Raw genomic sequence first — 20,674 nt, 5'->3', positions numbered from 1 at the left:
ACGTTTATTTAGCTTTGCTGCTCAGTATGGTCTCCTCCGATTTCTTGTCTTGGAATGGCCTTCGTTCGCCCCGGTGATGCTCGCGGCCGAGGAAGGCCATTGTCTTTGAAAGCACAAGGACAAGTGGCCCTCCAAAGTTTTCTCTCGCTCCCGGCTTTCCTAGGGAAAAGAGAATTCGGGCAGGCCGGTTCCTTCCCGCAAGCTTCCAGGTCCGGTCAGATCAGGCAAAAAGCAAATCGTTTGGGAGTGAGGGTAGAGGGAGCGAACAATATGAGGATGCGATCTCCGCCCCGTTCTTGTTGTTGTTGTTGCTGCTCAAATGCCATCCCAAATTATAGGATCAAATACCATAAGAAAAATATCCGCTGACAGTTTAACGATTTGCCATTTCATGTTGCAAGAGTAATGTTCCAACCGGTTCCCTAATCTGGAGTTCGTTGGGAAACCCTCTATTTCTTTATTTCTTCACTTTTAGCAAGTCTTGCATGGGGGGGGGAGTGCCGGGATGGATAGGAAATGCAGGACAAGGGAGTTGCTTCTGACTTAATCTGCCCAGGAAGATAACCGGTGATGCTCAGCTGTGCAACAAACGCATGGATTCCTTGGAAGACCGTGTCTGGTAGTGGAGAGAAAGGCTCTTTCTTTTGATTTGAAAGTAAAGAGCAAAGAACTTACAAGGAATAATGAGCAGCGACCAGGATTCCAAAAGCTCAAATCCATACATACCTTCTTAGGAGCAGGTCCCACTAAACACAGTGGGGATTACTTCTGAGTAGGCATGTATACCATAGCACCAGTAGATGTGCGCTGGAAGAAAGCTCCCTTTATAATCAAACAAAACGGGTCCAGCTGAAACCAAATGCGACTTCTAAGCACGTGTGTTTAGATATCAGGATGTAAACTAATTTAATGTTAGCGGCGGTTTCAGTTACTGTGAGAAACCTGAGTTGAAATAGTTCCCTTTATTTATTAGAATTTCGTTTGTTTTTTAAAAAAATGATTTAAGAGCGAAAATGTACCCAGTGTTAATTAGTACTAAATGCGCTGTTGTTTTTTCCCCCTTCCTGGGTATCACTATCATTAAAAAAAAACACACACAAAACAAAACGAGTGGCACAACTCCTTGAGGAATATCTTCCCTCCCCCTTCGCTTTAGCCAGATCCTGCACTTCTGTCGAGCGCTTTAGGCAAGGTAGCACCATTAAATAGATACAAGTCCTTACTGTGACAATCGAATAATAGAACGCCTGTGATGAGAAAGGAACTCTTAAACGTAGTTGTTCTCGAGCAGGGTGTGGGTTGGAGGGTGAAGTTCTTTGGAAAGGAATCTGGGTCAAGGAAAAGGGTCGTTTCCCATTTTTCCCCATTGCTGAGGTACTTAACCTTTCATAGAACAGCGACTGCTCGGTGCGGAAGACATGCTAAGTTGAGGAGGGTGCGAATTATTTAGGCATAAATATCTCGGCGGGATTTTAAAACCTTAACAGTCGGTGGCTGGCTTGGACTGCATCTAGGTAAAGAAATCAGACAAATAAAAATGTTACGCCCCACTACGTTCACTTTATGAGTTTAGAGGGCTGCCTATTTGAAAGGGATCATATTTCCCCATGTAGTTAAAAAAAATTCAAAGGAAACTGCAGCAGTAGTCATTTTTGAACATTTCTCAATTTAATTATTCTCAAATCCAGAAGCACTTTAGGCAAGTTACAAATGAGAGCATTGAGTACAATAAAACCTGTAATAAAGCAACTTCGTACCATCCACCCGGAATCATTGAGATCAGGCACAATTAACAGGAGCATAAATCCAAGGCAGAATGGAAAATGTTAGACTCGGTATTATTGTTGGACGGAGACTAGCGAGGGAAAGGGAAGGAGTCTGGGTATCACAGCGGGTGTGCTTGTGCGTCTTTCAAAGGGCAGCACCAGCATTTTGTAGCACGGTTACGGGATTTTGTATCTCCGCTGCGCTACCGCTAATTTGTAAACACCGGCAGACACATTAGATTGACGGTCAGGTTGGGAATTCGAAAACACAATCTTCATTTTACTTTCTAATCACGTTTTGAACTCGAGCACGCGCCTGCCGGCGCCCGCGCACACAGAAACCCATCTGGAGGAGGAGGAGGATCAAAACGAGCAACAAAAACTGCCAGTGGCTTTGTACTTCCAAGCCGACCAGCTAGTGTAGGTTCCCTCCTCCTCCAGTCTGCATTTACCCCTTGGAAGGGCATAACTGGGTTCCCCTTGTCTCATCCCTGCCTCCTTCCAAACTGATCATGTCCACTTCTGTTTCTCTTACCCGCTCTGGCTGCCATTGCATTTTTCTCTTGTGCCCAGAGGCGGCATAAAATCGTCATTTTGGAATCTCATGATTATTTTAATCACAATTAAAAGAAAAGAAAATAAATACTGAGATGGAGCGGCTGGAACACTGAACACGTGAAATCCTATACACTCGGGAATTACTGCGCTGAAAACCTTATGGTTTACTTTCAGGAAAACATACAGTACATAGAATTATTATGCCTCATGGCTGCTAATCTAACCTATGTACCTTTACTTAGGTTCTGCCCATTGAACGCAGAGGCATGATTTGTAAGTAAACATTACTGTGTTCTCAACCCAAGCATGGAAATAAGTTGGAGTGAAATTGGTGAGACGTTCTTCATGTGAACATAATTAAAACTGGATTGTTAGTATAAACCTCCAGCAACCTAGCCATCCCTCTCCCACCCCCCCCCTAAATGATTAGACTGAACGGGGAACGGTTGAAATCCAAAGGCCAGTATCCTATTGCTAGTCCAGCTCGAGAAAGCACGTCGATTCAGTGGGATTTTCATAAGTGTTGGTTTACCGTTCAGCGATAAGATTTAATGGTTTTATTCTTAGTAGGAGTATGGTCTATGTATTTTTCAATCTGAACATGTTGACGCATCAAAATGATGCATGCATATATTTTTACATACTCTGGTAGAAGAAAGAAAGAAAGAAGCTTCATGACACGTTTCTTCTGGTATGTTTAAGCATTCACATCCCTCCGTATTCCTTTTGTTACAGCACGTAGAGGACCCGGGTATTAACATCCCAGATCAAACTGTAATTAAGAAAGGTAAGCCATTTCCTTTAGCATTCCAAGCATGTCCTCACAAGCTTGGTACTGTTGCCGAGAGAACTTGCTAAAGCTATTGTTTCCCTCCCGCTCCCCCTCCTCTCCCCCCCCTCCTCGTCCTCAATGTAATTTACAACATGTTTGAAAATGGAAAACGAAATTGACGATCCTGGTTGAAAACAACCTTCTAGTTAATCCCAACCTCTGTGATTGTGTATTTGTGTGATTATATTATGTAGCTAAACGGATCCCGATTTTAGTTCTTTCTAATCCCATTCGTGGTTTAGAAATGACTTCTAATTTCTCGAGTTCCACTAAAATTATTTTTCATTACCAAAGAAAACAGCAATCCCTTACCGTTGCCAGTCACCCCCCCCCCCCACCGCGCTACTCCCGACTTCAGGTTTATGAGATTGTTCTGGATTGTTTACATCAGAGGGCTTTGTTGTAACAAGCCAGCAAGGATGGCGGAAGGGTAGTACCTTGGTGTGCGCTCTCCGAGGCGGCGATTTCTATTTGGCTTTCCCCCCACCCTTTCCCCTCCGAATAGCAGAGCATCGGTTGTTGCTGCTAGTTCCTCCTAATGGAGTTCTGTTTTTGTGTGTGTCCAGAAGATAGTGTTCTTATTTACCATCCTCTTCCAAATGGCTGAGCAAGGGAACTGTGGACAAATATTGGATTATTATTGTTATTGTTATTGATTTTTGTTCAGAGATGGTTCCTAGGTTCGGCAGGAAAGCAAAACGATTGCTTCCTTTTCTGAGTCCCCCCCCCCGAGAACTAATGTTTGGGTAAAATTCGCTGGATTTTGGCACCTGGCTGTGTATTCGCTGGGAAAGGACCCCTTGCATGCTTTCATTTTAGCAGAGCGTTCGGGTATTTTAGGGTCTAGTGTTCGCCAAAGCGGTTCTCCTTTCGAAACCTCAGCAATGCACATTGAAAGCTAAAGTTTCACCCTCCTCCCAATCTGGAGAGCCTTTGTCACGTCAAATTAGATGTGCAAGGAATAAATCTTAAAGAGATGCTCTTTGCAAGTCGACATGATAATTGGCTCTTTTATTAGTAATCTCAAGAGTTCGTTTAACTCCTATTGTCTCTATTAGCCTCCCCAGAGCTATTAATGTCACAAGTGATCTATCCAAAACCTAGATATTCCCCCCTCCTCGCTCCACCCTTTAACATTTGGATTAGGCCCTCTAAAGTGAGAATGCGAAGAGAAAGGGCGGGTTGGAGCAAGGGGAATACACAGATGATGACAAAAGAGTAAATATTTATAGTGTAGTCGGGTTGGAACGTGAACACAGCATCCCTCGCATGCAAGTAAGGCTGTCCTTATTTTTCATTTATGTTTAGCCAAGCTGGGAAATGCACGGGGGCTTGAAGAGTTCTGCTCTGGTCTTGGATGTCTTCTAACAATGCCCCAGATCCTTCCGTCTTTGTGGGAAAGAAGGAGGCTAAAAGAGATGAGGAATGTCAGGGAAATCGTTTTTCATTTGGGGAAGAAGCTCTGTAAAGAACGAGGTAGAGACTTTTCAGCTTCCACCTCCTTGTTTTAGTTAGGGTGCGTTTTCCTTATTTAAACAAAGGACTGGGCTGTCACTTTATTTTGATGATGAAAGGGTCGCTTCTTGATTCCGTTTGCCACGGCAAAAAGCTGCAAAAGAGGGGCTGCGAGCGGCCAACCCAATTAGTCTGAAACAGTTCAGTTAAAGATACTGTATTAGGATTATTTTAAACCAAACTGCCATGTGGATTGAAGGGCGGGCATGTAACTCCTTCCAAACAGGGATGCCCGCCCTTCAATCCACATGGCAGTTTGGTTTAAAATAATCCTAATTTTTTTCCACCAATTTTTTTTTAATCGAACCTAGAAATATGTGAGCACCTTCAGCATGCTAAATGTTCCTGAGTGCTTCACTGCACTCATTTGGCTAGAGGTTCCAGGGAAACCCACAGGATCTCAGTGCTCATGGACCCCCTCTAGGACAGAAGTGGCTGTTCCTTGTAAGCCCCGCCCCTTCCCCAAATATGCAGCTTCACACGATCCCAGTTTTAGATTGGTCCTTCAGGGCGGGAGGTGGGCGACCGACCAACCAACCAACCCACCCAGACACTAGTTTTGTTTGTGTCTCTCTGCCCCGTGCCAGCTTCTTTAGAAAAGCTTGAATTTAGTTGAAGAAATACCCATTATACGTTTGGACGGACCAGACGGTCAAGCCAAAGACGCAACACCCCCCCCCCTTGGGCTTTTCCTTCCCTCCCTCCCTCCTCCTTCCTCCACCATCTCTCGTAAAAAAGTTGGGATATAAAAACTTGGTATGTTCTGGAAAGATCATCTTTGGCCGAATCAGGTGGTGGTAGAGCTGTTTTTTCCCCCCTGCTTATTCTGCTGGCCTTGGAAGAGCAGAAAAGAGAAGCCTGGGGTTTCTGTCGCCATCCCCACCGCTTCTCTTCTCCTAGGCATAAGGCGCGGGGTGGAGAAAACGGCACAGTCTGAGCTTTGGCAAAAAGCCTCTCTCAGTTCTTAGCCTTCGGGGCAAAAGCGGGTGTGCGTGTGTGTGGTGGGGGAGGATTTGGAGAGCTGAAAGAGAAAAGAGTGGCGGGGGGAAGAGACAGACAATGAGAAGAACGGATGGAAAGAAAGAAAGGCCAGCCTTGGGGATTTAAGCACGAAGAGGTTCAGGGGGGCAGTACTGGAGGTGCTCCCATTATAGGCTGCATCCCAGCAATGTTCTCCTTCGGCCACCATGCCCGGCTTGTGTCGTTCTCCTCTAACCCCCCCCACCTCACCCCAAGTTCTGCCACCTCCGAGTCGCCTCCCCTCTGGTCTCCCGAGCCTGTCCCTTCTCCCTTCGCGGTCGCTCCCCTTTCCCACCCCGAGGCTCCCGGGCCAGCTCCTAAAGCCCCCCCTCCGCATTTGTGCACTAACGCCGCCTCTGCCTTCCCTCGGCCTCCCTTCTCCCCTCTCCCCGACTCTGCAGGCCCCGTGTCCCTCTCCAAGTCTAACGCCAACGCCGTCTCCTCCATCCCCATCAACAAGGACACGCTCTTCGGCGGCGTGGTGAACCCCAACGAGGTCTTCTGCTCGGTGCCCGGCCGCCTCTCCCTTCTCAGCTCCACCTCCAAGTACAAGGTCACCGTGGCGGAAGTGCAGAGGCGCCTGTCGCCGCCGGAGTGCCTCAACGCGTCTCTGCTGGGCGGAGTGCTTCGGAGGTGAGGGAGAGAGAGCGCCATTCCCAAGGGAGCCCGGCAGGGGCGGGTGGGCATCGTCGCTCCGTCTGAACACCTCCCGCCCCCGCCCCGCGGGCGCGTGTCACAGCAGTGTGGCGCTTTTTTTTTTTGGAGGGAAGGAAGCCCATTGGAAGGGGCCGCCAGGCCCAGCCAATCAGTCACACGCTTCGGAAAAGGAGGCGTTTCTTCCCACGTCTGTCTTTTCATCCCGCGCGGGATCTCTAGATAGACAAACCAGCCAGAGGTTGCATGTGGTTCGAAGCAAAAGAAAAAGCATCCTTGATAGGCATACTTCCGTATTCATTATGACTTGCTATGTCCCAAGGTTTAAACTTAGTATTAAAAATAGGATCTGGCACCTTGTTATACTAAAGCATTGCTTGACAGTAAATTCAGGTACATTTCAATGTACAGTATTTGCCTGTTCTGTATCCTGGTGACCCTATTTTCCCCCCTGAAATAAAGAGGAATTGATCACCCTTTTCAAGTCCATTTTTTTTTGGGTAAAATTCTAGAGAAACATACTGGACAGGATTGCAATGCCACCTAATAGACAGAACTCTTGTTGCCTCGCTGTGATCCTCAATGTCCAGTGTCCCTAGTTTTAATATGTGCTCAGAGTTAATATTTATTTAGGCATAATGGTTGTAAAAGGTTAGCCCTTTTGTGAGGGTGAAGGTTATAAGGGAACACAAGGGACTCCTCTCTAAGCTCAATACACTCCAGCTTCTTGGGAAATTTTTGAGAACCTTAACTCTAGAATACAGTGGACCCTTGACTTACAGACGGCTTGACTTACAGACTTTTTGAGTTACAGACTTCTCTGGCCGCAAAATTTAGGTTTGACTTGCAGACTGAGATTTGACTTACAGACCAGAAAAAAACCAAAATGGAACAAAAACGGCCTGTTACGGGATTAATCGGTTTTCAATTCACTGTAGGTCAATGGAGACTTGACTTACAGACTTTTTGACTTGAGAACCGCCTTCCAATATGGATTAAGTTCTCAAGTCAAGAGCCCACTGTATGATTTTAAAGCAAAACACAGTGACCTAGGTATCTCCAACAATCAATCTGGCTTCACTGTAGCTTTCAACCAACTCAGCTTGAAACTCCTGCGTGCAAGTTCTAGCTCTACTGTTAATTCAGCAGGGAATTTTCACCAATCCGCTTACCCTCAAAATTAATTTTGCATTTGAAAAAAACATGATAAGTTCTGAACCTCATTTCACAGGGCTGTTAGTGGCATCATTATGTGAACTGTACATATTTACTGAAAATTCATAAATGATTAATATTATTTATTTATTTAATTTATATCCCGCCCATCTAGACCGAAGTCTACTCTAGGCGGCTAACAACACTCAAGAATAATAAAAAAAGAAAACAACAACATTAATACAATTAAAAATAGAAAATAAATTAGATACTGACAGGAGGGAAGGCCTGCCTAAAGAGCCAGGTCTTGAGTTGGCTCTTAAAAACACCCAGCGAGGGACCCAGACAAATTTCTGGGGGGAGATTGTTCCAGAAGTGAGGAGCCACTGCTGAGAAGGCCCACTTACTTGTTCTTTCTCTTCAGGCCTCCCTCGGCGTTAGGCCCCTCAGCTTTCCATCTTGACTAAAGTGAGTGATTCGGGTAGATCTAGGTGGGAGGAAGCGTTCTGCCAGATATCAAGATCCTAAACCATTTAGGGCTTTATATGTCATCATTAGTACTTTGAAATCAATGTGGAGACGAAAGGGCAGACAGAGTAGGGGAGATTTGTTGATGCTTTCTCACCCCAGTAAGAAGTCTGGCCACTGCGTTCTGCAACATTTGAAGCTTTTGCATCAGTCTCAAAGGTAGCCCCACATTACAGTAGTCTAATCTCGAGACTACAAGTGCATGGACTAGAGGGGTGAGGGCCCCCACATCAAGATAGAAATGCAGCTGGGCAATCCACTGAAGATGGAAATAGGTGGTAGTATCTTTATTAGTTAGCTATTTTGCCTTTGTTTTTTAACTGTAGTCTACTGTATGCTATTATTATATAGCATAAACTCATATCTATGCATAGCTTTGGTTGTTAAAAGCAGGCAGTGCATGCTACCCATGAACACATATGTGTTTAGTCACTCTTGGCAGACATGGGAAGAAACAATTGCTTCTCAACATAGCAAGTCACACATTTTTAGCAAGGCGTCTTGCAAGCTAACACACACCAGCTGAGGGCACTGCCAGCATTGCTTTACTGAAGAAGGCCACCGGCTAGGCTCCAATATGCCAATTGTGCACATTTTATTCTAGCTGGGTAGAGGGATACAATAAAGTAAAATTTAAAAGAAAACCACACCTACGTCGGCAAAAGAGTTGGTTTCTCTTCAGTTCAATCTTGAAGAGCAAACTGAATGCAGTTTCCATAATGAAAGACAAATTATGACCCTTGACTATTGTGAATTATGCTAGTTAATAATGCAAGAAGGTCTGGCTAAAACAAGTCCCCACTGGATCACTGATGAGTAAAAACACTAATAGTGGTTATGTCATCAATCACAATATGTGAGAACTTGTTATAACCCTTGTAAAAAATATCTGGTACCCATACATGGATTCCAGTGGATACAATAAGAACATAATGGGCTTAACTTTTGCTGTTTCATCTCCATAGTAATTTCAGACACAAAGAAATATTTCAGTACACTTTCCTGTTTTGCATTTAATTGTACCTTCATGGCATATCTTGCACGCTTAATATGTCCTGGAATGAAATTTCATTGAATATCCTTTATGTAATAAGAATGTGTAAAGTAGCTTTGGAGGAAAACATCTGAAAGAATTGCAATATGATTTTCTAGATACTAGCCATGTGTTAAGTGTTGTTTTTCTTTTAATGTGTGGAACAGGGCAAAATCAAAAAATGGAGGGAGATCTTTGAGGGAAAAACTGGACAAAATAGGATTAAATTTGCCAGCCGGGAGACGTAAAGCTGCTAATGTTACCCTGCTGACATCACTAGTGGAAGGTAAGCGATGGCTTTGAGTTTGGCAGTGGGAAGGGCATGCTTTAAGAAATATGTGTTTTATTTTGTTGTCTGAACAAAATAAGAACCTTTTGGAGACTTGTGGTGAAATATTTATGGACATTTTAAAATTCAAATTTCTATGTCTGAAGAGAATATTCCTTTTGACCTTGTATTTTGCTCTTTTTGAAAAAAGGGGAATCGAAACTGTCAACCCAGTCAAAAAACCATTCATAGCCAAATAACTGGAAATATACTCTTCTGAAATTAGTTTGGACTTAAACCCTTGTAATGCATTTAGGATCTGTATGCTAAGTTTCAGTAAAGTACTTTGAAGTAAATTGGCTTAGATTCTAAAACTTCACCCTAACTGGGTTGCTTGCTGGTTGTTCATTTGTCTCAAAAAGTAGGGCTAAAACATTGATCGAGTCAGCGTAATTAATGGATTAATTTATTAATCACTGATTGACATGGTGGATTTTAATTGGATTTTAATCAGCGCAGTCCCCAATGAAAGTGGCATAGTTATGTGTATATATCTTGATTCAGACACTAGGGGTTGGATTGTGATGATTTTCTAAACAATATACACGTTCGCAAGGATACTTATTTAAAAAATCTGCTTCTTGTCAGAATAACTGCAACTTTTACCTGATTAATGAATTGATTGATTACATCGAATAGTAATTGGATGGTGGTTCACAAACAGGTTTAAACTAGAGTATTTGGGGCCTAACCTGATTGGTAGAATCATACTCTAGTTATATTTACACATGTTTGGGACATTTATTGCAATGTGATGGGGGCTGCTCTCTAAGGCTGGAATTTTGCTCATACAGACCTGGAAGAAAATCCAGTGAATTCGGAGAAGGTTGCTTATGAGTAGGCATGCATAAGACTATGTTTTAAATATGTTTTCTTGTTTAATGGTTTTTAGTATTAAGAAATAAATTCTATAGACTCACATGTTGGTCTACCCCAAATATTTCAGTTACATTGAATTCTGCATTGTAGATCCAGCTTTGCATCTTGTTCTGACTTAAAATCATGTTAAATTTTAGAGCTAAATCAAGTGTTAGATCTTGTTACACTGGATCTTTGGAAGTGAACGGAACTTGCTAATCACAATTATGTTAATTCCCACTGATAGCGGTATATCTACTCTAGATAGGGCTAATACTGGATTTAGCCCATTGTTTTAACTAGTTTGTGAATAAGGCTAGCAATTAAGTACACATTGTACTCACTGCCATATACAGAACAAAGTGCCTGTTACTGGAGATCCACGGCCCTGCATATAAGACATATGCTTCCATGCTGCTGTGCAAGCATATATCTGGTATGCTTACACAGACTAACATGACTACTCTTTTGAAACCTACAACTATGAATGGCCATGCATTAGTCTGGCTGTCTTCAGTGGACCTAAAGGAGCTCAAAATTACTCCTGATCATTTAAGGCAGGAGAAGCTATGGTCCTCCACATGTTGTTAAACCGTAATTCCTATTATCTTTTCCCATGCTGTGTAGGACTGATAGGCGCTGTAGTCCAATAACATCTGGGGCAATTTTCATTCCTTGCCTTTGGTGTAAGTGTTATGGTAACAATCTAGATCCATGACAATCATTCAGAATGGTGTGGTAGGGTAGGAAGAACTCCATATTTCCTGTTTATATGAGTAAACATATGCATAAAGGATGCTGAAATGAAATAGAAATGTTAATAGATTGCATGAATAGTTGGACATTGTCAGTCCACATACATTTCCTTGTGTTGTTGCTCTATCATAAATGAAGACTTTGGAGAGGATAAATACAGGGCTGGACATAACAAATACATACACAAACACATGACAGACTTCCTTGGCCTGGCCAGTAGTGGGGGCAGTGCTATTGTTAGGTTCTAACAGATTGCTTCTGACATTCTAAATAAATGGGGTACATCAAAACATTTAAAATAAATGGAATCATAATTTTTCACCAAGGAGAACCAATCTTTCCCAATGGTCATGCAAAAGGGAGCCTGCCATTACAAGCAATTTGTGTGTGTAATGTTCAAATAAATATTCTCACTTTTGTGAGAGGATGGGGATTAGTGGGAGGGAAGATTCTTGTTTAGAAACAAAAACACTGAAAACTCCTATGACACCTTAAAGACTAACAATTTTTCTTTAGTATAAGCTTTCATAGACTACCTCAAATCCATATACTGTAAAGTATCTGATGAAGAATGTTGCAGTCCCTGAAAGCTTATGCAAATGAAACTTGCTAGTGCCTTTGTGTTTTTTTTTTCCCTATAGCAGACTAACATACTTACCCATCTCTCTTGAAAGTGTGATCAGGGTGAGCTTTAATTTTTGGGTAGCATGTAAGAAATATGCTACATTAATATGATCTAACCATCACCCTAGGAAACCATCTATTTGAACAAACCATGCAGTCCCTAATATCCTATTCTGTAATCACTGAGGAGTCTGTTTTATACTTCAGGTATTTGTAGCTACCCAAAGATAGAGTTGCTGCTCTCAGCTACATAACAGTAAATCATTTATGTTATTCTGACATCTGCATTTGAGAAATGCATGACCATTACTTCCTGAATGAGTTTGGGAATCCTTGACCTCAGTCACGATTTAATGGTGTCCTGAAAGCCTTGCAGCCAAGCTCCTGAACTCCCCTTTTGTTCTCCTTCATTGCAGAATATGGGGCACCTTCTTTGATAACATGTACTATTTTTACTGGAAGGGTGGTGGAGAAGTGGGAATGCACATGCTATTTTTGTTTTAAGGAGAAAGTTGGCAGAATCTTCCATTTGATCACTTGTTTTTCAATGGGGAAAGAAATGCAATGGTCAGGTTTTAAAGAGGGGTGTTTTGTCCTAGCTGTTGACAAAAGGAAGCTGATGTAGGTATAGACTCATGCTGTCTTTCTTCTCCAGCTTTTAATTTTTGAGGTCTTTAACCCTTGTTTTGGTTGCTGTCTGTGGAGTGATATTTAAGCTGTTTTGGATTTCCGGGTTGGCTGTGGCTTTGGTTGGAATCAGCTAATCATTTTCTTTGCTTTATGTCCTGTTTTCTTTTTCTTTTCTTAACAAAAATATTTAGAGATGTATATAAGAGAACCTAAAGCATTTAAAGAATGCTAGCCATAATGGAGAGAGTATCAGAGAAAATTTGCTTGTCACTAGGAACTAAAATATACTTATACAGTATGAGGAACTGAAGTGTAACAAAGCAAAGGGAAGTTTAGCGTCAGCTGAAAGAGGTCAAAAAGCAATACTAAACTGGAGAGGAAAAAATGAAACAGAAGGAAAACTGTCCCTTACAAAAACATTTAGAGACGAGAATAAGTCAGTGAATACAAATGTTATTACAATCTTAAGTAATATGTAGACAGTTTAATGCGATCTAAAGGAGTACTTTTTAAAAAAAAAAGTTTGATTTTTTTAAATGGCCAAGGTTTGATCCACATATATTAGAGCAGCAAGAAAAGAAAGAAAACAAAAGAGTAAGAACTAATGTGCAGATAAACTGATAATAGTGGTTAATTCCCCCCACCCACTCACCCACCCACCCAAAGATAATACATAGTTGTTTTGGCTGTGGGTCCCTGCGCGATGAGGCAGTTTCCAAAGTACTGTTATTGTTTATGATCCGCTCCATTTTATGGAAACAAGCTCACTGGACTGAGGCTTTGAAGCTCTAATTGGCGCATGCGTTCTTCCGGACCTAGAGCTAATGGCAGGAAGCCCTGCGGTAAAAACCAACTGGTTCAGGAAATTAAAACCAAAGATTTGAAAATCAACAAAACAGACAGACTCAGTGGAATGACCCTAAAATTCTTATGGTTAATCGTTTGAAAGGGGGGTGGAAGTGAAGGAGGGAAGGATGAACAATTATATGCGATCAAGTTAAATTTAAAACACTTAACCATTTAATGTGGTCCATTAACAGGAGTTATAGAAGTAATTATGATCAATAATCAATATTAATCTATTGTATATGCCACAAGAAAGAAAAGAGTAAATATGTATTTAATAGAGTGTGTTTTTTCATATATAGGCATAATTTGTTAATATTTGTATGTAAGACTTGTAGTGGTATCCCAAATTATAATTTTAATTTAGAGAATAGAATAGAGTACTCTGAATAATTTTAGAGGTTTGTTGGGTAAAATGCTTACATATATTGCTTTATAGGGCTGAAAGCATGACTTCGTTGGTGTAGTGTAACTCCCCTTTCCCAAAAGCAAAATTTAAAAGGTTTTAATCAGATCTGCTGACCCAGAGGAGGCAGTTTTGTGCTGGTGTCGTTATATAAAGTGTCCATTGCTTGAGACTAAACAATGTACACACACACAAACAAACAAACACACAAGACACAAGAACTTATTTTGTTACCTTCAGGAAACATACACAAAGCCTCTCTTGCACTGAGATATTGTTATATTTCTAGCATTATTTTGATGCATCTCATTCCAGGTTTATCAAAGGATTCCCCCCCCCCCCCCCAAAATCCTTGTTTATGGATTGTAAATGCATGAGTGTTTTTAAGCTGGAGTCTTCATGGGTGCATCTTAAAACTCCAAGCGTGCCATTCTTCTGTCCAAGTGAAAGAGAAAAGCCTTCTTAAAGGGAGAGAGAGGATCAGCTCCCCAACCATGTTACCAAGCTCTCCCTCGCCCTCCATGCTTGAGTTTTGTGGATTAATTAGACGTGTATTCCCACCCCCTCATTTCAGGAGAAGCAGTACATCTAGCAAGAGATTTCGGTTACGTCTGTGAAACAGAATTTCCTGCCAAAGCAGTAGCTGAATTTCTCAACCGACAACATTCCGATCCAAACGAGCAAGTCACAAGAAAAAACATGCTACTAGCTACAAAGTAAGACATTTCTTGGGGAAGGGTTTGTTTTGTTGTTGGGAGACTAACTTCACTTCATTCATCTGCCTGAATGGTGGGCCGCAGTTTTTTGCTACACATGCAAAAATTTCTTCTGTAATACAGTAACGTATATTAAGAAGGTGCACTTGTTGTCAAGGTAAATACTGCACTGTTGACAACTGCTGAAACCAAATTAAGGAAGAATGAAAAGGACCCTCCCTTAAATCCACATGTTAAGGTTCGGTGGTGATTTCTAAAAGGATAATATTCCCCTGCCTCGCCCCCCCCCAAACTCCCCCAGATATTTCCCAGTTTATAAATTCAAGGAGGGATTTCTCATTTAGTAACAAGAAAGCAAAAATGACCCATTGTGCATGCACCTGATGACACTTACTTCTGAGTAAGCATACACAGAAGGATGCTGGGCTGCTGATTTTCCTGGGAGTAAATTCCATTTAATTCAATGGGGTTTACTTCTGAGCAGGCATGTAGAGGGTTGCAGTGTAACTTGGCTATAAGCAACACTGATCTCAGGGAAACTTAGTCTCCCAAATGAAAACTCATTGGAGAGAACTTCACAGTTAAGTTAGACTACTAGAATTTGCAACATGTCCCTATGTTTTCTGAGAGTTTGTTCAGTCACGGAATAAGAATATTAAAATGTATTTAAGATGCAAGTAGCTTAAGGTTTTGGGGAATTTTTTCTAAAGGGGGGGGATTTGGAAGAGGGTAGAAGTGAAAATTGACTGAACTTCCAGGTTGCTTGTGTGGTGGGCAAGAATCCTGATGGCTGTGAATGATGTGCTTGCTGGAAATTAAAAGACTTGTTTACTAGCCCTTAACTACCCGTGACGATGTCACTAAAGGGCATGGAGCCAAAGGAGACCAACCAGCTGAAAAAGGGGGGTAGTTGTATGGCTAGGAGATGTTTAACACTGGCTTTTGAGAAGCAAAAGAGTTCCAAGTTTTCTGCTATGTGTTGCTGTGTTGTTGCTCTGAGAGGGACCTCTGAGGAGAACCGTTTCTTTGTTCTGCCTTTTGGGCTATACCCAGAGAGTCTTCCACTTTGCTACTGACAGAGCAGCTCTTAACTTCTGCCCAAAAGGACAGTCCTTGGATGGACGGAACTAGTGGGAGCTTCCAGCTAACAAATTTTCTTCTCTCCACTCATTCAATACCTAACTGTACTGATAACTGTTGTCGTCCTTGCTGGTAATAACTATATAAAAGTAATAATATAGAGTAGTTATAATTTCAATTTCTGTGCCACTTGCCATAATGAAAGCTAAATAATTTATCTAGGAAATTTTCTATTAGGAATGTAGGCTCACAGAAAATAAATTCCCCAAGCACCCTAAGCATTAGTTTGTATTGGTAAGATAGATCACATTAGAGAAGGCAAAAATCTTCAGCACAAGTGCTGCTGATTTTTATGCCATTTGCTTTCTAGGGAGGAGTAAGTGTTTTGATCATGTTATAAGCTAACTCTTGATTTAAACCCAGAAGCAGATTGGGGAGGCTCAGGAAAGGCAGGATATAGTTGAGTTATTTTTTGTTTTTTAATTATTTGGTTGGGGTACCTCTTTCTTTAGCCTCTCCTGCATCCAGAAAAGGAATTTTGTAGTAAAGAAAAATTGTATATTTGTGTGTGATTTTTTGGAAGTACTTGATGTATGTAAGGAGGATATACATGTGTGTATGAAAGGGATTGGTCAGTTGTGTAAAAAAAGAGAGAGATGCTTCATGCATGTGTGTGTGTGAGAGGGGGGGAGGGAGGAGGGGGCTCCAGTGTTTGAAGTCAGTATGAATGACTAGATGGGGAATAGATGGTAGAGAAGTTATATTTGACATTATGGAGCTGAGGTTGTTGAGGTAGTGTTATTTGTTGCTCTTTTAATTATAGTGTTCCACACAGTCCACTGTAACCTGATACTGTACTTAGGAGGACTTTCAGAGTAGTAGACTAGAAGACCAACCACACAAAGGAAGAGGAGTAGATTCAGGGTGTGATGGGGATGGAAGGTATGTGGAGGCACATAGGACAAGAGAGTTGTCCAGTTAAAAGTACTGGAAGATTTAAACATAAAGATCCCTTATAAGCTTGCGGTAGAAAGGGAGCATTGTTCATTATGCGTTGTGTGTGAGTGTTTGTATATAAGGACTCTGAGAGGATGTCTGCGAACCTTGATGGATGTCTTAGATGGGGCATCCTGGGGAGTGGATGATGGTGAAAATGCAAGAAAGGTTCTCTGTGTGTGTGTGCGTGCACGCGCGGTTGCATGCCTGCGCGTTCTCACCCTGCATTCACTCCTTGGCTTGGTGGTTTGCTGACAAGGCTGGCTCATTCCTCCCCTCCCGTCTCTCCCCACCCCCCTTCCTTCTCTCTGCTCCATTTGTGCTGCAGACAGATCTGTAAGGAGTTCACCGACCTGCTGGCTCAGGACCGATCTCCCTTGGGGAACTCTCGGCCCACCCCCATTCTGGAGCCGGGCATCCAGAGCTGCCTGACCCACTTCAACCTCATCTCGCACGGCTTCGGCAGCCCTGCTGTGTGCGCCGCGGTCACCGCCCTGCAGAACTATCTCACCGAGGCACTCAAGGCCATGGACAAAATGTACCTCAGCAACAATCCTAACAGTCACACAGACAACAGCACCAAAAGCGTGGACAAAGAGGAGAAGCACAGAAAATGAGGATTTCCTTCCGCCTCCTCCCCCCTCTCTGCCCAACCATCAGGCCTGGCCCTCCATACATTTCTGTTTCAGACTCCCTCTTCGCCCTGGGGCTACAGCTGCAGAAGCTCAGAGATTTTTTCTCTCCTAGCCTTTAGTAAGAATGGAACAAGGCAGCCACCACCAACACCACCCCTGCCTCCACCGGCCCCGCTGCACCTCTCGCGCTTCCATCTCCCCTCCTCCTTCCTCCATTACTTCCCAGTTTAATTCCAGTTGCGGACCCATTCTGGAGCCTGAGAAAGACGAACAAGGAGATGGAGCCAAATTAGAGGGGGAAATTTATTTTTATTTTTATTTTTGGATCGTCTGAGTTTATGTGAACTTTTCATTTTTTTTTTACAAAAAGGAAAAAAAACAAATAAATGACAAAAAAATTTAAAAAACGAACAGAACTTTTTTTCTAAAAAAAGAGAAAGAACTGAAAATAAAGATTAAGAAATAATGAATTAAATATGGAGAAAAGTAATGAGCTTCATCGGACTAAATCACCACCTCCCCTTACACAAACTTCCGTTTAAGATTGTAGCCATATTTAAAAAAAAGAGGCAAAAGGATGATGATGATGACATTTTATCAGTATTGTGAATAAACTTGAACACAAACCACATGCAGTTCCATGTCATGTCTTCAGTTTATAGAACCTCTCTCCTATCCAAGGTAAAGCCACCAATCTGAACTTTCTTACAGTGACACCAATTCACAGTTCTTCTATAAGGGGATCAGTGTTCATGTATGTATATATTTATTTATGTGTAATTTAATGGGAATTGTAAATATGGTGAGTCTGTTTGAAGCTTTTTTTTAATTTATCTGGTGATCTCGTTTACCTCTTGTTTAGTGGGTTTTTAAATCTTCCCTCTTCTTAGTTCCATCACTGTGGTTCATGGTTACTTATTTAGAAAACAGAGGGAGGGAGGGTCTTTTTTCGAGGGAGGGGGTGGTATTTCTTTTTCTGGGATTTATCAGCCCTATTGTAGCATGATTTTTTAAAAAAACACAACAATAAAACAGCAAAACAAAGAAAATAACTTGGATTTCTAAAATATATTGTTAGAATAACCATGGGTTTCTCATTGGTAAAGTGGGTGATGGGTTACACTCAACCAACACCACCTGACAGAATGGTGGCTGCTCTTCAAAAAGTGTTCCCTACCCACAAATGTTAGCAGTTTTTAACAATCCCTGATGTGCTGACTTTTTCTTTAAAAAGGAAGGAGCAAAAAAAAAAAAGTTTATATTCAGTATCTTTCTATAGAAAACATCAGCAATAAATTGATATGGTCTATTCAGATAAAGGATTAAGGATCTTCCCTCACCACCCCCTTCACTCTTTTCATTTTGAGTTGTCTTTTGGCTCAAACAATCTCCATGCATTTGGGACCACCTGGTATCCTCTATTTCCACTGGCCATATTGGAAGCAGTTATAGTTGTATTGTATTGAGTTGTGCTGGCAGTACTTTCCATGCCTGTCAATGTATCATAGTCCTTTGTTGCCCAGATAAATAAATATTTGATACGCTTTATGTCGATTTTTTTTTATTCAGTGGCTGTCTTTACCCAGGCGTATTTTTGTTCTTGGCAGTATTTTTTATTCAGTATGGTTACAGTAATTGAGTTTAACTCTCCCTTGACAATTGCTCCTTGCAATAAGCAGCTGAACCCATTGTTTCCCTCAAGTATAATAAAAACTTACTTTCAAGTTGGAGTTCAGAGCAGGGTATCATTTAGATATTCCACTGAGTCTGTATTCAGACAAATTACACAATAAAACACAATGTACTCTTTTGGATTTTAAAAAAAAATGTACTGTTAAAGAAATAGCATACTTTTCTTTAACTGAAAGGTGATTTTATTTTTTAAAAATAAAGTTTTATTTTATTTATTTGATCTTTTAGGTTTTTATTCATGACTCATATTTATGCACCAGTTACCACTGACCTTAAATGTTTCTCATAATACTGTATCAATTTGCACTGCTTTCTAGTCCTTATTACCATTTTGTGAAAAAGGGAGAGAGGTATATGTATCTTATTGAAATTATGTGCAAGTGTGCAAATGCTCATATACATCACACAGCTTTGAAACAGTTGTGTGTGTGCACACATACATGCATGAGTGGTTCTGTGCCTGTGTGTTATAATACTGATGTTGTGGTGTTCTGTGGGAGACCAATTTAAAGGTTTGCTACAGTTATAGGATAGACATTTGACAATATATTTTTTCTGTGTGCATATAGAAAAGCATTGCATATTTTTATATATTTTCAGTATTTTGAGTGAGGGAAAATGAGAAAGACCTTATGTCCCAATAACAACAACAGTCAATGCATAAATATTGGATACAAAATATTTTTTATTCTTCTCATCTTAGCTGCAGTACATATTTCTAGAAACAAATTGGCTCGAAATGCACTTCTTTTTAAAATGCAATTACTCTGAATATTGCAGCTTTCTTGTGATGTTTTCTAGTGCAGAGCAGGCTTGTGCAAAGGTGGCTTTGGTAGAACTGAAACAGAGGGAAGACTTGAATACTGACCTTAACATATTTTCCCTGTGGAAGACTTTTTTTGTTGAAGTAGTGTGCATGCAAGGCTTATTTGGAATGCTCAACCTGAAGAGTCTGAGCAAAACATGGTGAAACTTAGTTCTAGCACAATCTAGTTGTCTCCAACATAATTGGTCCATCCTAGGTTCTGTTAAGTATTGCAAAACAGTTTAATATGTGATGGTATTTCTGAGTATGCAATGCCCTGTCTTGTGGAAGCTTTCTGTTTCTAAAACAGAAGTAAAAGAGTCTAGCTAGCTTGACACATTTTCTGTGAATATGCAAAGAAAATTAGGTGCTTCTGTGGTTTTAATGGTTGCAGGTGAAATGAATGCATGGGATAATGCATGAAATGTTCCATATTTTCTCCCCTCTTTAGTAATACAGTTAAGGAAAGCAGTGCAAAACCAGTGTAGCCAAGCAGAAAAGAGTTGGTAGAAAGTGGAATTCCTGTTTTACAATGAAAAAAAGGTTTATAAATTGGTGGGTAGTGGTGTTTGTGTGTGTGTAATTTTGAGAGAGAGAGAGAGAGAGAGAGATTTTCTGCATTTAAGTATGGCTTATTCATCTCCCTCCTGAAGATGTATTGGTTAACTGTAAAGTGGATGTAACAAAATAATGAGGTGAATGAACCCTAACTGTACACGCAGCCTTGACATAAATGAAATGCACAGCGTTGTAGCAGGTGAAGTGAAGCATTGTCTATCTGGGCTGTTTTCCTTGGCTGCATCACAGATTGTGTGGGGGATCCTAACCTCAGGCACAATGGCATTCATAAACAGCAATACACACACTGCTGCTCTTTCCCCAGCAATGCATAAATACTCATTTTAAATGAAAAACAATCTTATTAAATACCATTCATTCATATCTGGATTTACAGATGCTTGTTGCCTTTTTTAAAAATCTGCCTAATCATTTTAAACCATTAACTGGACAATGTATAAAAACAAGCTTAACTATAGAATACAAGGAGGTTCTAATAATTTCAAGGAGATGAATAATATATTTTGAGTATAAAATACAAATTAAAACAAGAAATGCAATAAATAAAATCAAATATTTGCTATGTAGCACCTATTTAAGATGTTATCATAATTAGGGCCCTGCAACATGCTAACGTTAAATCAATGTTAACCACAGGTAACAGTTATACTCTTTGCAGTTAT

General features: G+C 41.1%; 1 protein-coding gene and 1 long non-coding RNA gene across 2 annotated transcripts in view; one reads left to right on the top strand and one right to left on the bottom strand.

Moving 5' to 3' along the window:
• Positions 1-18,484, top strand: part of TFAP2A (transcription factor AP-2 alpha) — a 28,197-nt gene extending 9,713 nt beyond the window's left edge. Inside the window, 5 exon segments of the mRNA XM_020797118.3 lie at positions 3,060-3,111; positions 6,093-6,324; positions 9,229-9,347; positions 14,084-14,225; positions 16,630-18,484. Coding sequence (XP_020652777.1) covers positions 3,060-3,111; positions 6,093-6,324; positions 9,229-9,347; positions 14,084-14,225; positions 16,630-16,918 — 834 coding nt within the window. The 3' untranslated portion in view covers positions 16,919-18,484.
• Positions 1-20,674, bottom strand: part of LOC144589216 (uncharacterized) — a 641,777-nt gene that overhangs the window by 161,151 nt on the left and 459,952 nt on the right. The window lies entirely within an intron of this gene.

The sequence above is a fragment of the Pogona vitticeps genome, chromosome 4 (genome assembly GCF_051106095.1).
Source record: "Pogona vitticeps strain Pit_001003342236 chromosome 4, PviZW2.1, whole genome shotgun sequence".
NCBI lineage: Eukaryota > Metazoa > Chordata > Lepidosauria > Squamata > Agamidae > Pogona > Pogona vitticeps.
This window is presented reverse-complemented; position numbering and strand designations above follow the sequence as displayed.